At 39.7% G+C, this 19,324-nt stretch overlaps 2 protein-coding genes across 2 annotated transcripts in view; one reads left to right on the forward strand and one right to left on the reverse strand.

The window, feature by feature from the left end:
- LOC137168899 (protein kinase C-binding protein NELL1-like) overlaps window positions 1-19,324 on the forward strand; it is a 280,046-nt gene that overhangs the window by 128,228 nt on the left and 132,494 nt on the right. The window lies entirely within an intron of this gene.
- Window positions 14,477-18,548, reverse strand: LOC137168970 (piggyBac transposable element-derived protein 4-like). Its single transcript, XM_067571919.1, has 2 exons — window positions 18,291-18,548; window positions 14,477-16,595 (listed from the first exon to the last, which is right to left on the reverse strand). Exons 1-2 carry the CDS (start codon window positions 18,416-18,418, stop codon window positions 14,510-14,512), a joined length of 2,214 nt encoding a protein of 737 aa, XP_067428020.1. The 5' UTR covers window positions 18,419-18,548; the 3' UTR covers window positions 14,477-14,509.

Consider the following 19,324-nt stretch of genomic DNA (forward strand, 5'->3'; position numbering starts at 1 on the left):
AACTGTCCACTGTAAACATCCATCTCAGTTTACAGATCGACATCCTGGTTTAACTTTGACCTACTGTTCGTAGCTGTGTGCACAGTTTTCCTGCACAATGTGGAACTATTGCAGAAATTTCTGGTGCGCTCACTTGTGGTTTAGATAATCTGGCTAAACTGCTGGCTTGTTTACAACCTGCCTTATTACCTAACTGCTTGGGTTTCTTGCTGAGCCAGACTTTGTTGTATTGATGTTGACATGTGCCCAGATCTCAGCAGTTACTCTGGTGAGTACAATAACAGATAGAAACAAAGGCCAAAGCTATGAAAATACAATAAGAAATAAACCTGAATTATTCTTTAATAAAAGGTTATGAAAGCCTCTCCGCTAACAAAAAAGCAGACAGACAGGCAGGGGTAAAAAAAAACAATAAAACTGTTTCCGCTCAGAAAGAGATCATGAAAGAGAGGACACAATGCACAATGCAATGCAAGCAGTGCTGCTAGCCGAGCTCTGTCCATGGTGCTGAAAGTCTGAGAGTGTGAGCAGGGCTTCTCCATGTGCAGTAGGTGGAATGCCTCGGCCTACAGTGAAACACTGGCAGAGGTCAGCTAGAGCCACAGTGGGTGAGCACTCTCGTAAAAGGTCAATGAAAGACTTGTAATGAATTACAGTCATTTCACTGAACGAAAGTGTACTGTGTGTGTGTGTGTATTGTTGCTCCTCTGAGTCACACCTCTCCCTCCCTGTCTTACTTCTCAAACTCTCTTCTGGGTGGCATCCATCTCTGCCATCTGCACTACACTGTGACTGCATGTGATCCAACACAGCCCATGCTGTCCTTGGCATCACTCCATTCCCTCGCCTCATTCCTCATACGGATATTTATCCCTGCTTATTCCCATTCAATTTCCTGAACATTTCCGAGCTGTAGGGGATTGGAGTGGTAATCCTCGAGCCAGAGGGCTTGCTGGCTTGCTGCTCTGCATGGTCTATGGGCTAAAGTGTTCAAATTTCCATTGGAATTGAGCCTGAAAGCTCCCGTGCAAGCCTGAAAAACTTATTTGCTCTAAGTAGCGTAATGGGACTGAATGCAGATCACCTAAAGGCCTGTTTTATTTCATTACCATGGATCAGTGTTTTGCCCCAAACGCTAGGACAGTTTAGGAATTAGATTACATATATCGCCACTGTAATCTTTTCAGAGAAGCCAGATTTTAATAAAACTTTGTCTAAATGTAACCGGTAAGTTGTTTTTTGTAAAGCCAAGGGGTCAGATATATAAGGTATATAAGGTGTCTCACAGTTGCATACTAGCTGGCCCTCTCATTTTAAAAATGATATAGGGTTTGCACCTCAATAATATAGCGCAGTATGGCAGTGCATTCTAATGCAGGGACCCACTCGTAGAAAACATAGCATTCATCAGTGGTGAACTCCAGCTGCTGTTGCAGTTTGATGAAGGAAACTGCTGGGCTGAAGCAGGCAGACATTGCCATTCACTGGCCGTGTAGCACTCCACTACAGTGTTGTTGCAGACATGCATGCAGAGATTACATCACTGGTTTTCAGTACTGTGAGATACTCCATCAATCAAATACTGTCTTTGTCCCAATTCAGTGGCCACCTCCTTCTAAGGACATGGCTTATGGAGGTGTGAAGGACTGAAGGAAAGTGGACTCTTGCACTCCCTTTCCAAAAGAGACAGTCCAGCCTCAACATGACCCAAATTAATGGTGCATTTTTGTGATCTTCGTCAACTCATACAGTTGAGAATTTCAGTTTAGCACCAGAGAATTGCACTGGAATGACCAACAATAGAGTAAATACCAGTGATACAGTTGGGCAAGTTTGACAATTGATTCCTTTGTTTAAAGTATGGTTTAATCATGAATATGTACAAGTTCCAATAACCTTTGAAGCCCCATAGTGATCAACAACATATCCAAGCTGCTAACAAGGACAAAATTGACCTAATTTCCATTTTTCTAAAGTTGCTTTTTCATTGGTCCAGTCCATGTGATATATTCACCAGTGACAGATGAGTAGACCAAACTACTTGGTTGTTTTACATATTTCCTGACATTTTGAGTTGAAAAAGTCCTTGAAAGTATCATAAAACATATGACAGCTGATTTTGGGAGACAGCTGCAAAGGAGACTTTGATTGTGTCCTCTAAATTCAGGAAAAGACAACTTGGACTTGGAGGATCTTTTGCGGCGGGGCAGGCCTTGTTGACCCGTTACAACATATTCAGTTTTGGCAGGCCATGAATTGGGACACAGCTACAATGTGAACACAGACAATCAAAAAAAAAATCACTTTAGGTCATTGCCTGTGTTCTGGCTGGAAGGTGAAGATATGGCTGCAGTCGGGTCTGGACACGGACAGACGCTCCTCCTCAGTCTTCCCTTCAGTCATCCCCAATCTGTTAATTACAGTAGAAGCCGCAGGGACTAATGATCATGTTCCACAGGGTGGTAATGACACAATTATAACTACGAGAACATCAGTCATCTCCACTTAGCTCAGGCAGTGTCCTTGGCCTTTTAGACACACACACACACACCACTCAGACTAGTGAATAAGACAAGAACTAAATTACTCTCTTAAACAAAGTTACTGAACTGACAGGCCTTTTTGAAAGACAAGATTAGTATCCAGGGGCTGCACCAAGTAAATGCACAGGTTGTAATAAAAACTATGTATCAGCAGCGCACAAATCATTCTGTTCTGCCTAAATATACAGTATGTCAAGTGACAAATGACTGAATGAATATTATGGCTCAGTTGTCCCTTTGTTGAGGGAATGATGAGATAGTTTGTATGCCAAGACTCTAAATTTATCAGGAAGTTCAGCTTTGTTCTGGGATTGATTTTAGCCCTCAGAGTACATGTCAAGGATTTTCCCTTGAAGTGGTGATTTTCTGCTTGGCTCCACAAAGCACGACAGCACAGAGTGGTTTATGACCTCAAACTAAGGCCAGGCTGCCTTATATTCACACCATATTTAACCGCTTACAATTAAACCCGCCAACAACATTTCATTGTAACTGTCACAGCACTAATTTAATGCTCCAGTGCAACCGAGATGAGCTGTGACTTTATAAGGAAGCAGGGATGATGCCACGCACACATCATGTCTATAAAAAAAATGTGTACAGAGTGAAGGTCAGTTAATCTAACTGAATGTTATTGCAGTGAGTATTGAGTGTTGTCCTTTGAAATGTTTTAGAGGAGCAAACGGCGGATTTTCAACTTTGTTTCCTTGTATTCACAGCATAGACTGTGGCTGATGTCAAGCATAGATTTTTGAAGGGGTCTTTTTAAAGTTTTCTGAGAAAGAGTTTTTTAAATGGATCCGGTGCAGACAGAGATTTTTATGAAGCTAGCATCAGACAGGCATTAAAGAAAGTGCAGTTTAAGACACTTCTGGATTGCCTTCCAAGCATTTCAGTGAGTTCAGTGTGAAGCTGGTTATAACGATAAATTCATGGAGTCACAGAAATGCTGTCAGCTAGATACAAAACCTTTCCTACCAAATTTAGCCATGAATTTATTTTGATTTCTAGATGTCTTTTGTCCCACTGTATAAATGACCAAATGCTGAAGATAATGCTTTTTGTAAATTGCTTTTTTCTTCTTCATCTTTTTGTGTGTATATTGTTTTGATCCTCCCCAACTGTAGAACATGAAGCCAAATGTTGTACATTTCTTTCTACAAGCAGAAACACTTGCTTTTAGTAGGTTAACCCAGGCAGAAAGGTCCTTCTTCACCAACACCAAACACTATTTTTGCACAAATGAATCTTCCAATGATGATATCCTTTAGTCTCTCTGTCCCTGACTCTCTTGATCATTTTGGTGTTGTGATCTTTTCCATATTTGCAGACAAAGTGAATCTGGAGGAGTGTGTTTGTGGGCTTTTGCCTACCTAATGCAGGTGGTTTAGATCTTAATTCTCATTCCTTTTGCAGCACTATTCTCATTGTTGACAGTATATAAGTACGCCGCTGTAGGTCTCCGACTGTAAGAGCCTGGCGTGTTTATGGTGTCAACAGAGCAAGAAGTTAAAAATATTTTAAATTCGAACTGCACTGTGCCATGCTTCAAAGGGGTTTTCAATAGTCTCATAGCATCAGCAGGAGTCTCATCTAGTGCTTCCCAAAAAATATCTGCCAAGTGCTCCCAGCTATAATATAGATGCTCAGAGTACAAAGGGCCTCAGCTCTCTGCACCTGTTGCCCAAAGCATATCAACTGTGGCTGTCTTTGAGGGGTGTAGTTTAGACCTGCTGCAGCGGTTCAGGCTGCCGGCACAGTGAGGGAAGAGCACATCGATTTATTAGAGGTTTACACGATCAAAGCTGCACACGAAGCACTGTTATCATTTAGAATTCGGGGAAATCTCGATATCCTACACTGTGTAGCACAAGTCTCGCCTTCTAATATCCTGATTTTCTGATTTTTTCTGATGTCTGAGTCCAGAAGAGGCAGGTGTGGGAGAGGAGATAATCTTCTGCTATTTGCCAGTTCAAAAGAAAGTTGACAGTCTCAGTTGGCTCACAATTTCAGCTGTTTGTCCAGGGAATCACCTGTTACATTATAGCTTTAAAACTGAGATTTCTGTTGGACAAAGGCAGAGTTGTGTCTATGTGTGTGTATATGTGGTTACAACTTTTCTGAGAGGAAGCAGAACTTAAAAGGGTTTATGACTTGTAACTAATAGCTTTATTAGTGGGTAAAAATAATTTCTAATGCTTTACAGTAATACATGATTAATAAGTTCAACTTTTGAGTTTGGTCAGAACTTGATGACTTATCGAGTTTGAAGAAGCCTTTATTGGGTGTGACTGATGTCATAGCATTTATAGCTGCAGGCTTATTTTAAAGTTAGAAATACATGGCCCTTTTCTAAAGGCTTAAAAATGTGTATGACTATAGACTTTATGGATCATTAAAAAGTGATAAACTCAAACTCATGACCCATTATTAATTAATTACTGACTATAACGCCTGCAGTTATAAAGGCATTAATAAAGGGTCATCAAAAAAAAAGTAATTGTAATGGTTTATTAACCACTACTATGAATTTTACCAAAATGGACAAGTGCAAGTCATATGTTTGTAATTAGTAACGTCCCCACCTTTCATGCTGTGTTGAGGAATTTTACGTACAAATTCATATGACGATTAATTGATTCAAAACATGTCAATCATAATGGCCTCACCTGAGTCTACATGAAGTGACACAAGGTACTCCTCTTGTTTTTGGAAATATTGGAACAAATGTCTGCATGTGTTCTAATCACTGTGGACTCGTGAACTGCAATGATTATATCTCTGTGTTGTTGTCCTCGTATTGTATTTTATTATTTTTATACTTATATGGACCTATGTGTCTGAAATAAAGTTAAATTTAAATTGAATTGAAATTATTAGGGCTCTGAATGGCCTTACTGTTTTTCTTTTGTTTGTTTGCATGGCTTACAACAAATATACCCTTTGCTGAGTTTGTCTTATTAGTGGGCAGCATCCCTTTGCTTTAAAGGCTTTGTGTGACACTTTGTGTTTTCATTGATGTTTAGTGAGTTTGGTTTTAGGTTATAATTTTAGGGTTCAGAGTTTAGTTTAGAATTATTGCTATTACTGCTATTGCTTACATTAGTGTCATGCTGCTGTCACATCCTTTCAGATGAAGCAGAGGAATGGGTTGAACGTTTAATATTTTGCTGGCAAAGCTGATTGTGAGCTAATAAGTCTCGGTCTGCTAAATTAAAATTAATTTATGTTTTCAACCTGTGTTAATATGTTTTCACAATTTCTGTTTTGCTAATGAGAGATATCAAAGCATTAAAAAAATTCCCCAAGCCCTTCTTGTATTTACCACCAGGGGGCTAATTAATGAATGAACTTTTCCCCGGTCTTCAGCCTGTTTTAGAGTAAATCTGAAATGACAGAACATGGTGTAAAGATAGAGGTTAAACATGTAATGGCAGTTGTTAAGCTTAGTTTTTTAAATGTTGTCAGTGGAAGGTCATCGTAAGTGAAGAGATTCAAACCAGTGTCTTCTGATTATCTTCACGCTCCCTCTGGAAATGCTTTGAAACATTCACTTTTCTGGCTGGCAGATGGCTGCATTGAAAGGTTCAGTGTTAATGAAGAGCAGCTGGTGGAGTTTTGGTTTGACCTTCATGTGATGATCGTCCTGCAGTGAGCGTAGGGGAACTCCCCAATCACACGTGTGCAACTCCTCTGATGGATGATGTACGTGCACACCTAACTAGTGTACAGACGCACACATAACATACACACACAGTGTCAAATATTTGTGTACTATTTCAATGATGGTGAATAAGACTGACTTCTACACTACATATTTTGGTTCTTAGCCAAATAGCCAAATGTCTTCTGCAAGTCTACAACATGGCACTTTATTATCATAGCTAGAAGAACAAGAAGGAGGATTGGAGTAGACAGATGCTTTCTGTATCATAACTTTTTTTTTGGAAAGGAGCACTCCACTGATTTTATGCATGAGTTTGAGTTACCGTATCATGAGGAGTACTTCACAGCCTGTGAAAACAGTTGTATGATGTCTTATGTGGCTCTAGATGGAGCTTTATAAAGTTGTAAAAAATAATCCTGCTGACATTATCTGGGTTTGGTCTTAAAGTCTGTAAATTTGTAATGAACATCTTGCATTTCAAACAGGTGGTATTTCGTTTGAAAGGCACGGCCGCTTACATGGAGGATCTAACAAAAAGAAGCGAGTTCCATTATAGGAAATATAGGATTCAGTGTGTTTGGAGCACTAACTGCATATAAAGATGGACAATGCATCAACACTTCCTACAGCTATGCATGTCTGGGAGCTGCCATCTTGCTTGTGTGACATCATTTGGAGCCAGAGTCTGCGCAGTAGAGTTGGGTGGCAGGATGTCCCATCTGCTAACATGGAGGGGGTGAGATTTATGACCTATACTGCAGCCAGCCACCGGGGAGCGAGCAAGATTTTTCAGCTTCACTTTTTAGGAGCTGTCATGACGACCATATTTATATACAGTCAGTGGTTTGGAGCATCAGCCATACAAGTTTCTAAAGGTCAGGTGACCTTGGCTTCTGCTGGTTGAATTCTGACCATTCTTTTTATGTCCCTCCACACTAACATGACTACATTCATTTACACCTGACATTTCCCTAGTATATTGCACTGATTTGGCAGATAGTGATATTGAGCTCGGTACAACTACAGTCTGATATCTCGGCCCCTCAACAGGTCTCATGTCGCAGTGATTTACTCAAGGGCACCTTGGCAGGATGTATTTAGGAGGGGCAAACACTGCTCTTTTTATCCTTTATCTGGAGGATCAAACCATCAACCTTCTGGCCACAATCCCACTTCTTAAAACTATAGTCAATGACAGTTGTCTGTGTTTTATGGCTCATGGGTGCCCTGTCTTAGTAGGTGAATGCCACTGGTAGCTGTAACTTCGTCACACAAATGTAGCAAATTCATATTAAAATGCCCCCTGTATGAAAATGTTGTTTTTGTGATATATTAATATTCTACAAAGTTGTGCAAGGAGTGGATATAATGCATTTCATAATGTTGAATTGATCATTTGATCGTATGATATGACAAAGTGCATTTGTCAAACAAGCTAGCTATTGTGCAAAAATAATTTGTGGATCTTTTATAGTGTGCTGGGAGCCAACTGTATCACTGACAAGTATATTCTGTTCCTATCCATACAATGCATCATTCATCCACCAGACACAACACAAAGCAGAGTCAACAGGTTACATAACAAGCCAGATTCAATGGTGTCTGGCTGAGCTCAGTTACTTGAAGTAAATGCATTAAGTTAGTATCTTAATATGTAACAGTTTTTATGCCAGAAGAAACCACAAAATTATGTATTTTACCCCAGTAAACAGCATGACTGAATATCTAATAAAATAATTGCTATAACCCTAATCAGGACATCTCCAACACCTACAGTGCCAGAACAGGCAGAAGTTGTGACTGAGCATCAGTGTTGCTGTGTGAGGAGGAGGTGAGCAAGGCACGAGGACAGCTGAGTGACTTGATAATTGAGCCCTGGGTTATTCACATGTTAGATCATTTAATGAGTCAGACAGCGGAGAGGGTATCCTCTGCTTGGGAGCTGCTGACTTCATTAAGAACAGTAATGGTGTGTAATGATGTGATAAGGCTTTACCCTGTGAGAGTGCAGCAGCGGGGTGTTGACATCCAGCACCATTACCATAATGACAGGGCACGTAGTATTGTTAGGGCATATGCTGTCCGTCTGATTGGCCAAGCTTAGGGTCAGTGATCAGGTTGACATAATGAATAATGTGTTGTGAGGCTTGTGCCACCCGTTTCTCTTGGTGAAAAATGTTGCACCACAAAGCTGATAATCTACTTCACTGCTGGAATGTAGAAACTTACCCGAAGAATTCAACATTTTAAACTCGACCAGAATACTTGTTCCGGTTCTAAGATTATTTTATTCATCCATTCATTTCTGTTTCTGCTTTTCAGGTATGGACAGGTTGAGAGTTTATCACATGGACCTTTTTGAGCACAGGATCTTTTCCAGGAACATTTAGGGACTGATCCAAATTTCCTCAGTTGGATCATGGGAAACTGAGGTTTAAATTTATAGTTCCTGCTCCCCAGAATGTCCCTGCTATAGGGGGACTACTTTCATATTATTATTATATTACCATGGAGCTAATAGAGCAGTCTCTGCTGTCACTAATTGGCCATCAACTGTGAACAGCTTTTCTTCAGACTGGCTAGAACCAGAAGCTCGACTAGAGAACCGGCTAATATAAATATTAAGACTGGAGATGGAAATTTTACAGACAGTTTTTGCCCTTCTGACTTTTTAGATCTCCTTTTCCACCTCTGTGGACGTCTCCATTCCAACATCCATTCAAGCATCACAAGAGCACAGTTAGAGTTTGAGTTATGCAGTTAACTCTCAATACTTCTCTGCTTGGCGAGAGGCTGCTCAGCCTGCCCTCCTCTTCTAAATGCAGCAGGTTTTATTTCCTTTCTTCACTAAGCAAAGGGATGAGGCACCTATTGTTATACATATGTGTAGACTTGCAGAGTAGAGGCGACAGGTCATGGTGGGGTTGCAGTTACTGATTTAGTTCCTGTGGCTCCTTGATCAATAGTTCTGAGGTCTGTGGGAGAACAATGTGGTTGCAGCACACACACAGAACATGGAAATTCCACACATAAAGAACCCAGCCTGTCAGGTGGGATTTGAGTCCAAGACTTTCTTCCTCTAACAATAACAATAATAGTAATAAGCTTCATATATACGGTACCTTTCATATATAAAATGCAGCTCAAAGTGCTTTACAGGAGAAAATAAAAACAAAGACACGGGTATTAAAAAGAAGACACGAGGGGCAATTCTATAAATAAAAAAGAACAATAAAACAAATTAAAAAAAACAATAAAAAAAGCATAAAATCGGTATAATGGCTATGAGGCATCAGAGCCATCCATTTATTTTAATGAGGGATTACTGTCATACCACCAGCAGTGTGGGTCAAATGAGCATACATCAGTACTGTAGAACGGACTTTGGGATGTCAGTCATTCATTCACAGTGATTCATTGTCTTTGCCTGGCTACTGTTACATGGGATCGAGAGGGGTTGAGGGCCCAGAGTCTATCCCAGCATGCACTAGACAGAAGAATAAGCTGTATTAACCACTGGGCTTCAGTGCCACCACGGAAAATGCACTGGGATGAATGAAAAAAGAAAGCTTATAAATCCAAATGCAGCGGAAAGATTGAATAAGCAATGTGATATTAACACTCAAACAAGTCTATTTCGTCTGTAGACATTAAATTTTATCACAGACAGGAGCTTGCTCTACCTTGCTGGAGATTATTAATCTCCTGTGAAATGGAAACAAAAGTTTGCCTTTCTGAGGCCTCTGCTTTATGGACTGAGGTATGAGATTCAGAATGGCACCTGCAGAATTGCTCCCAATTTAACGTCTGGAGGAAAACCAAATAGCGTCCGTGATTGTGATTGGCAGAAGGTTAAACAGTCTCTTATCTGCAGACACAGGATATACGTATAATCACAGAGGGATGCTCACATCACACCCTGAGAGGCTGCTCGCATAGAAAAGGGAGCTATCGGGTTATTAATCTCACGCAGAACAGCTGTCATCCAGCTGCTAATGCATGTGTTCATGTACAGCTTCCATCAGACTAGAGCTGGATGGGTTCAGGGTTCACTCAGCCTTAGCGTGCTTAGCGTAGCTTAATCCAGCTTCCTTCCACTTTCTCAGTCTTTCTATTTTTTCTTTTCACCCAGCCATAATAAAAGGAACATGCACACTTAATCTCATTTGTGGACAAAATGTCAAGGGGGACATTTACATGCACAGGCCACTCTATTGTTGCAGTAATTGGTTTTGAGACAATATATGTATATAAACCTCATGACTATTTAGAATATTCGGACTAAGTCCAGGCTCTGTTTATGAGAAGCTCCATTATAATGTGGTTTATTACCATATTCATTTAACCTTATTTTTACCCTTGGTGCAGTTATCAGCTAAATAATGTAGCTGTTGCGTCTGACCAGTGGTCACTCTCACAATGCGTTAAACCCCCCTCCCTCCCGCAAATGTTTTTAATACAATTCCAAATCCGGTTGCCTTTGACATAGCACTGAGATTGTCACCCGTTTCTCTGACTACCGTCTCGCTATCGAATTTTCATGAAACAGCCTCTAGAAATGTACACATTTATAGAAACAATTTGGTTTCTTTGTGTGTAAAAGATAATTGCCAAGAGCTGACAAATATGTCATTGCTGCAGTAATTCCACCAAACAGTATTTTATAACAATAGCAGCTACAAATTTGCTAATACAGAGTAGAAAGTGGCGATAACAGTCTCAAAATTCTTACTTGTTCTTTGGTGTTATTTATTATATATACAAATGTCCAGCTCATATGGATATATTAGACATCCGATATACTGCACAGTTGCAGTGGTGAAACAATACTTGGAGTTGTGTTTTAGGCCCCCTTCCTAAAACACATGTCAAGTCTCATCCAACCATAACTCAGGAGAGATAAAGGTTGTTTTACTAAAAAAGTAAAACCCTAAAATCATTATATAAAAGGGAACACTTTGTTTTTAACCCGACCAAAATCGCATAACAATCAAAACTTGTCGTCTCCACGGAGACCATTTAACCTGCTGTTTCTACCGCTAATGGTAATGTGCCAGAATGCAACTGTGCCTTAGAGGTATTTGACATTTGGTTAAATTTTGCTTCAGGGCTCATGGTAATTTTTTTATGAGTATAATATGGTTTCAATATAGTCCATATTACCATTCATCAATAGACCATTTATTCATGCATGAAATATGCTCTGAGGGAGTTACTGTAATCTGCTGTTGAAAAATGAGTAGTAGTAGAAGAGATGAGTAGATATCGCCTCACTAGGGCAGGATGTGTGTTTTAAATGTCCCATTAACTTACTGAATAATATTTACTTATATTTTTGTCTTTTCTGCCTTTTAACTGTATATAATTCCAAAAATAGATAAATGATGAATGTGCAAGAAATTATCATGCAAACAAACAAAAATGTAATTTAGTATATTACTTCCACAACCCTACAGCTGAACTGCTGCAGCATTAGACAGAAAAAAGTTTAAAACACAGTAAAAATACAGCAACTTAGTCATAATTTGTGTTGGTATTCATATGATCTCTCATTGTAACTGTCTAATATCTGAATTAGATTTTAGGCTGGCTTTGATATATAATTATTTTCGTGAGTGCTCCAAGTTACCAAATGATGATGAATCACTTTCATGATAATGAAAAATGTTATATTTGTAACACTCCCAATGTGCTACATCATTATTTTACATAATTAGAATCACTGAATCATGTCCACAAGCATCTCTTTCAAAATGCTGAAATTATCTCAGCTCATTCCTGTCATACTAAATCGTTTAGTAAATGTTATTATCTCCTGATTGATTCGTCTTAGATATAAAAGTAGGCTGCAGTGTACTCTATGCTTTTAGCTTTTTTTTCTAATTTATCCAACACACCACCATGTAATGATAAAAATAATACTTCAAGACAAAAATAGAGTCCCTTTTTTGATCACAAACTATACCCCATACCAATAAAAACTCCTCACCATATACAGATCTTTTTAAACATTTTTATTTTCATTTTAACAGAGCAAACACAAGAGCACAGTTCCTAATCTCTTCCCCATCGCACATATAAAAAGTCATAGAAGAGGCAGAGTGAAAAAAGTCTGGATTAATTAGAGATGTATCAAGGTTAACCAGAGGTATTGAGGTCCATAGCAGTTGTGAAACTTATTTTGGCAATGTTTCCATATAGAGTAAATAGGACTGCAGCTTGCTAAGAAATAGTTGCACCAATTTCTGAGAACACAAGTTATCTTTTCAAGTGGAGCACAACTTTTCATTTCAAGACCCATTTAGCTATAAGGACATAAGTATTAAACATTGAGGTCACTGCATTTTTTATTTTGCACTATATAAAGGTACAGTACGGTATTTCTGTAAACAGAGAGAATTCCTTAAATAGGCATTAACAGTTGTTAAAATTCCTAAAAGGCAAAGATACGGGTCCTGTGGTTAAACACTTCCTGTCGTATCAGTCAGCTTGTCACAGATGTTGAGTTTGATGCAGAGATAGGTAACAATGGAAGAGGGAGCTTTCTTACACACTACATCTAAAATAAGTCTGATAATTCAAGTTTGCATTAACAGTATTTCTGTCATTTCTGTGGAGTGAGGCAGAGTTGATGACTGAATAAATCAGTCTATATCTACAGTACCAGTAATGAGTAGGTTTAAAAGCACAATAGTGTTGTTTTTTTCAAGTATGCTGTTTGCTCATGTAAACATCCTGGTTTTAGAAATCTTTATTCCAGTTTCAAAACCAGAATAGGGACTTTTATGAAAAACACCAACAGAAACTGGGATATTATGGCATACACCTTATACAGGTTCCTTCCAGTCTGTCATGTATGCTGGTGCATCCTAAACCTGAGTTGTGTTATAGTCAGAGTCAAACTGAAGAAGCCAAATCCAAATGAGCATGTTTAAATGCAACCAGAAACTAAAACAACTTCATCCTCAACTGTTGAGGAAAGTCAGAAGACAGAAATGTCAAAGAGTGGCTGACATGCAAAAAAAAAAAAAAAAAAAAAGGCTGGTGCCAACAGAGATGATCAGAAACCTGGATGATGACATAATCATGTAAACAAAGAAATTTCATTCAAACCAAGATAAAACCCACTCAACATAGTGTAGTACATGTAAATATACTTGATGGTACCTTTTAAAAAAAACTGTCTTCTACATCAATCTTTATATTCAAGTGTAATTCCCATGTCTTCTTTGAGTTACAGTATACAATCTGCATTCATTCATCAAGAGTACATTGAAATTAATCTATATGCACTTCCTTCATGAAGCAACACCAGTGAGCACTGGTTAAGTAATCTCAGGTTCCAGGGATGTTATGAGAAACCATCTTAGTCACAGATAACAAAAGACATGAGGTATATATCTTCACAGTAGTCTTTCAGGTAGATGTTGATACAGTAGATATATATCCACTTATGATGCTTAATCTTCAGAATCCTATTATTCAGAGTCACTGGGTCTGAGATCACTTCTCCAGGGTGTTTTAGATGATAGTCCAGTTTTCAGTCCAAGATTTCCGTTTCCATAATACCTTATTGTGATTAAATGTATTAAAGCATTTTAAACAGAACTGGTGGATATGCCTTAAGGATAAAATATGGACCTTCTCCTTAAGAGCATGTAGTCCAATTTAAGGCCAGGAGGTCACTCTGTCATGTAAAACTTTTTCAAGCTGGTTAGTCAAAGACCACCAACATTGTGACTCCCATGAGCTGCATCTGCAACTCCACCTTTGAGTCGCTAGAACAAAGGTACAGCTAGGCTCTCCCTGAAATTACACGAGGCAGTAACATGGTCGCTTCCCAGTTTGTAAGAGAGTTTACAATTCCATATAAATTCCTAATGTTTTTTATGAGGGGTTTTAGAGACACTTTGAGGTATTGTAACAGGCTATGACCAGGAGACATACTGAAGCTTGACAATATACTGAGTATTACAGTTAATTCTGCCGATTATGATAATGCATAGATTCATCTATTTATGGAGATCCTCTTATAGTTCACTTAAGATTTTTAAGGTTATCTGTTCTACATCTATTATCTCAAGATATGTAATACTACTTGGAGACAATTTGAACAGGTTTGTTAAGCACAACCTTATGAGCTAACAACATAGGTATCTAGGGGTTAGTAATTTGGCAAAGGAACCAAAAGAAAGTTGGACATTTGTTCACTAGTTGTGATCAAAGGCACACATTTAGCAAAGATGCCTGAGCACATTTGTGCACTTTATACAAACTATAAGCAAAGAAGTCCAGTTACTTAGACACAGATGCTATTGCTTCTATGCCACTCACTGTAGCAGTTCCTTAAAGTGGTGAAACAAAGTGTTTTCTGGCAAGTGCTGCAATAGACCGGCGACTTTCTTTTGCAGACCACACATGCCCTTCTGCCGGCTGTGGCTCGATTTCTGGAGGCCACATTTCTCATTTTTTCTACAAAGTAAGCTGGTAGGTGACCTAAACCAGGAACATCTGCGGCTGTAGCAGTTTGTACCTCAGTGGATGGAGAAGCAGGTGGTAACGTGGAAGAAGAAGCAAGAGGTACGTTGGACGGGACAGGAGGCGAGAGGGGTGACACGGTGGACGGGGAGGCAGGTGGCACTGTGGACAGGGAGGAAGGTGTCGGGCGGGCTGAAAGGTCTTTCGATGGGGAGGGATGTGGCAGTTTGAACGGAGAGGCAGGCATCATAAAGTTTTGAGGAGCTGACCGGCGTGGAGTGGACCCGATCTCAGCCAGGGACAAAATCAGTTGCTCCCTGAAGTTTTTCTGTGTTATTACAGGCCGATTCTGCAGTTTGCACATTTCTTTATGGAGGATGAAGGCATTCACAGTGGCTATGTCCACAAAATGATAAAACAGAGTTTTGTACCATTTCCGAGTTTTATGGAGGACATTGTAGTAGCCAATGAGCGCATCTGACAAGTCGACACCCCCCATGTGCTGGTTGTAATCTCTGACGCAACCTGGAATAGGCACTTTATTTACTGTCCACTGTCCATCTGCATCTTTCACTTTGCGCTTGACCATGTCATTGCTATATGCTTTGTGAATGGTTGAACACATTGTTACTTCCCGAGTGTCTAACCATTTAACAAACAGCAACTCTCCTTTTCTGATCCACCGGATGGTTCCTCTTGGTGTTTTCTCGGACATGTCGTTCCGTTTTGTTTTGGGATAACCGGATACGTTACAACGAATGGTGCCACATGCCCAGATTTTTTTCTGAAGGAGGTCACGGAATAGAGTCGGACTGGTGTAAAAGTTGTCCACATAGAGCTTGTATCCTTTGCCTAGAAAGGGGATCTTCAGCAGTCTCATGACAGCGTCATAGCTTAGCCCCTTCCCTGTGGGCTCACCTTCCTTTCCCGCATACACAAAAAAGTTCAGGGTGTAGGCACACACAGAGTCCGCTAAAACAAAAAGCTTAAAACCCCATTTTGTAGGCTTGTTTCTAATATACTGCTTGAGCCCGATCCTTGCTTTACTCGCCACCATCCTTTCATCAATGGAGATATGCTGGTGGGGGTGAAAGAATGTATGGCAGGCCTCCAAAATCTGTTCGTAGAGCGGCTTTATTTTGCAAAGTCTGTCATACCCTGATGTCCCTTTCTTCTGGTCATTGGCCGCTTCAACTGCGGGATCATTCATGTGTAGACTGCGGGAGATGGCGAGAAAGCGTCTGCAGGGCATGACAGATCCGGGGAACGGCAGGCTGAACAGCTTAGATCCTCTCCAGAACTCTTTCAGAGTTTTTAGCGGTACGATACCCATGTAGAGGACAAGGCAGATGAAGGAGTACATATCTGCTGTTGTGACAGGAACCCAGCTTTCCCTTTGGCCTTCGCATTTCTTTTTCCCATAGATATTGGTGTTTATTACCAATGTATCGATTACTGTCGTAGAGAAGAACAACTGGAACAGTTCGAGCGGTGTGTAATTTGCAGTTCTGTTCAGCTGTGGCCCTACGTCCCTCTCAGGTCTGAAGCGCGGTTGAGGAGGCTCCACATCTTCCTCATCTAGGTTACGCCACCAATCCTCATCTGCTCCATCCTCTTCCTCTCTCCCGACATAGCTTCGTGCTTGTTTGCGCTTGCTCTTTCCACTTTCACCTCTCCTGCGTGGAGTGGATACCGTACGACCAGCGTGGGGAGAGTTTTTTTTGGGTGTAGATGCACGTTGGATCTGCTTTCTGAGGGGTCTCCGTTCACACTTCTTAGATGGGGATTTCAAGGGTGATGATGCCGAAGAAGCAGAAACTGAGCGGCAACGCTTCCTGGATGCTCTTCTCTTCGTGGGGGTTCTGTCACACTCCTCATCTGAACTGTCCTCAGTGGTGAAGTCTTTCCTGTAAATAAAGTAGAAGGGTAAAAATTAAGATAAAGTTGTTTCTATAAATAAAATTGTTCAGTGCTATTTTCCCCAAACCATTCTTTACAGACAAGACTAAGGGAAGCAATTCTAGGTTATCTACAAAAAAATGAGGTGAAATGTAAAGATAAAAACAAAAAAACACACACAAACACATTAAGTGGTCCTAATAGGGGCCATAATATTATTGTAAAGCTGCTACTTTAATAAAAAGGATGTAATGTTTTACTACAAATAAAGGAAGAAGAGTAATTCAATAGCGGTGGGGAGTTTACCACCACTCACATTGTGAAATATGACAATGCATACTGTGAGTATTAGGCCATTGTGGGCAAAGTTGCAAATCGTTGACTATGACTGATTTATGGTAATATTATTTTATGATTTTTGCAACAATGTGATGAAACCTTGATTTGTCAAGTATTCAATTAGCCAAAAACATTGTCATCAGATTATTATATCCATTGACAGTTTCTTACTGGATTTGTAATGGGACTGTATATTAATATTGCAATACAAAACTACATATAGAGGGTTTTTATCCATGTTGTCCACCACCAACTACTGTTAATATGTCTATTAGTGGTTAAGAATGTGAGTATATGATGTAATTTTAATTAGGTAAGTGATATTAATATACTATATTGCTGTAAAAGTAATGAAAACTCAATTTAAAAGAATATTGTTATACTACTATTACTTTATAGACTCGGTTGCCAGACATTATTTACAAACAAACAGGCTCAGTTGTACTGAACTTCATGTGTTAAATTGGTGGAATGATCCATTAATGGTTAGTCATATAATGACGGTGATGCACAGTGTTGTTTTGTCCAAAAACCAATTCTCACTAACTCCATGATGACGCATGTAGTACATTGACGAAAAGCCTTTTACTTGATTGTTGTTGGTGTGCTGACCTTGAAGTTGTCATGCAAATTGTATTTTATCCAAAGTTTATTTCAAGCTAATATTTCACCCAAAAGATGCAATAAAAAAAAAGTGCAACCCTTACAAAATGTAGGCACCCGCCTCGCCATTATTATACCCGCCTCACATTCTTCTGGGCCACAGCTTATTTTAAAAGTCTCGATTCACCACTGTCCTATATAGAATATTGTATGCATACCTCCTCTTTAAATTAAAGTGAACCTATAAGTTGATGCCCAACACAATAAGGCGACATATCAACGGGACAACTGCTTAAATTTACAACTGTGGCCTTGAAACGCGCACGAGCCTCAGTGTAGATAAATGCAGGAGGGTGGCGCGCGCGCACAAAAAAGAGACACACTGTAGCAAACTTTATTAATTTAAAACAGCACCAGACGACCAGCGCTGGTACTTAAGTCTCACGAAGTTAACTTTCCGCATGGTTTCCTGTGCTCCCCGAAGATGTTCACAGCGCTAACCATTGTGTCCGAGTACAAAGGAAACCCCTGCAGAGATGCACCAGAGCGGGCAGTAGTGTGTGTGTGTGAACACGGGAAGATGCCGCTCGATACTGCAGAGGAGCTGGACAACAGCTATTCTGACTGAATAACCTGTACAACAGCAATTTATAGACTTCCTGAGAAGGCCTATGTCAGTATCTATTTATCCATTATCAATTATATGCGCGGGTTAATTCCATTGGACTGATGCCAAAGGGGTGTTTGTACATTGTACTCACTGATTTGATTCTCGGGAAAACCCCTTCGGAATGTAGTCCTCATCCAGACTACAATTGCTGTATTCACTCTCAGAGTCTAAATCTGATTGCAGTTGTTCCGATTCATCCTCAGACTCTGAAAGAAGCATTTCCACAGTCCGATGAGATGTAAAATTTTTCCTGGGAAGACAGTTTCAGCGACGTGTGTCCTAACCCCGTGAGTTATCACTTTCTCCTCACGCACCCCTCAACTCAATGAAAAAAAAAATTCCTTTTACGCGGGCGCCTCTGGTCCCGGCGACTACATGCCATATATGGTTACAGAGCTTATTTCATTGGCTACAAGACCAGAGTCTTTATACAGTGCAGATTCCCTACTTGATAGGTTAGCTGCCAATAAAAGACATCACGGTCTCATACAATGATGTGCTTCTGGGATTGGCTGAGGGGATTAAAAGACCTGTTGGTCCGCCTGTTTCTGACGTAAAAGTATACATTTGATCACTTTAAACAGTTTTTTAGAGATAGAAGTATTTATTCTAGATGTATCATCCACATTTACCTTATAGGCTATGTTTTCAGTCTTTAAAATGGAAAAAATGTGGGATTAATGCACCTGCACCTGTGAGTTTGCTGTTTAATCATTGTCAAAAAAATCTTTGCTCCCTGAAAGTTCTTACTTTTAATTAGAAAAGGCAACTCTGCAAAAAAAACCGGGTAGAATTGTGTGTGTGTGTTTTTTTTTATAACTATAGCAGAAATAAAGTGTCCATGTTCATCAGTGCTAACCAATAAGCATTCATATCAGCATTATTTGCAGGGCCGTTGCTGACCATTTGGCTACCCTAAGTGTAATTGCTTTGTGGTAAATAAATACAGATAAGGAAACACATTTTTCCAAACTAAGTGTTCTAGTATAACCAACAGGAGACCATTGATTTGTGAACACTACAGTGTATAAGAGTGAATTTGTTGAATAGTTTTGTAGTATCTCTTTTCGACGGTCTTTGCACACTGGTATTCCACCTGTGAGTTTGCTGTTTAATCATTGTCAG

The sequence above is a fragment of the Thunnus thynnus genome, chromosome 1 (assembly GCF_963924715.1).
Source record: "Thunnus thynnus chromosome 1, fThuThy2.1, whole genome shotgun sequence".
NCBI lineage: Eukaryota > Metazoa > Chordata > Actinopteri > Scombriformes > Scombridae > Thunnus > Thunnus thynnus.

Excerpts from the sequence above, each read along its gene's own strand:
- LOC137168970 (XM_067571919.1), bottom strand. The coding sequence starts at position 18,418 with ATGCTTCTTTCAGAGTCTGAGGATGAATCGGAACAACTGCAATCAGAT. Across the intron at positions 16,596-18,290 it reads TTTTCCCGAGAATCAAATCA|GAAAGACTTCACCACTGAGG; the intron begins GTGAGTACAATG and ends CTTTATTTACAG.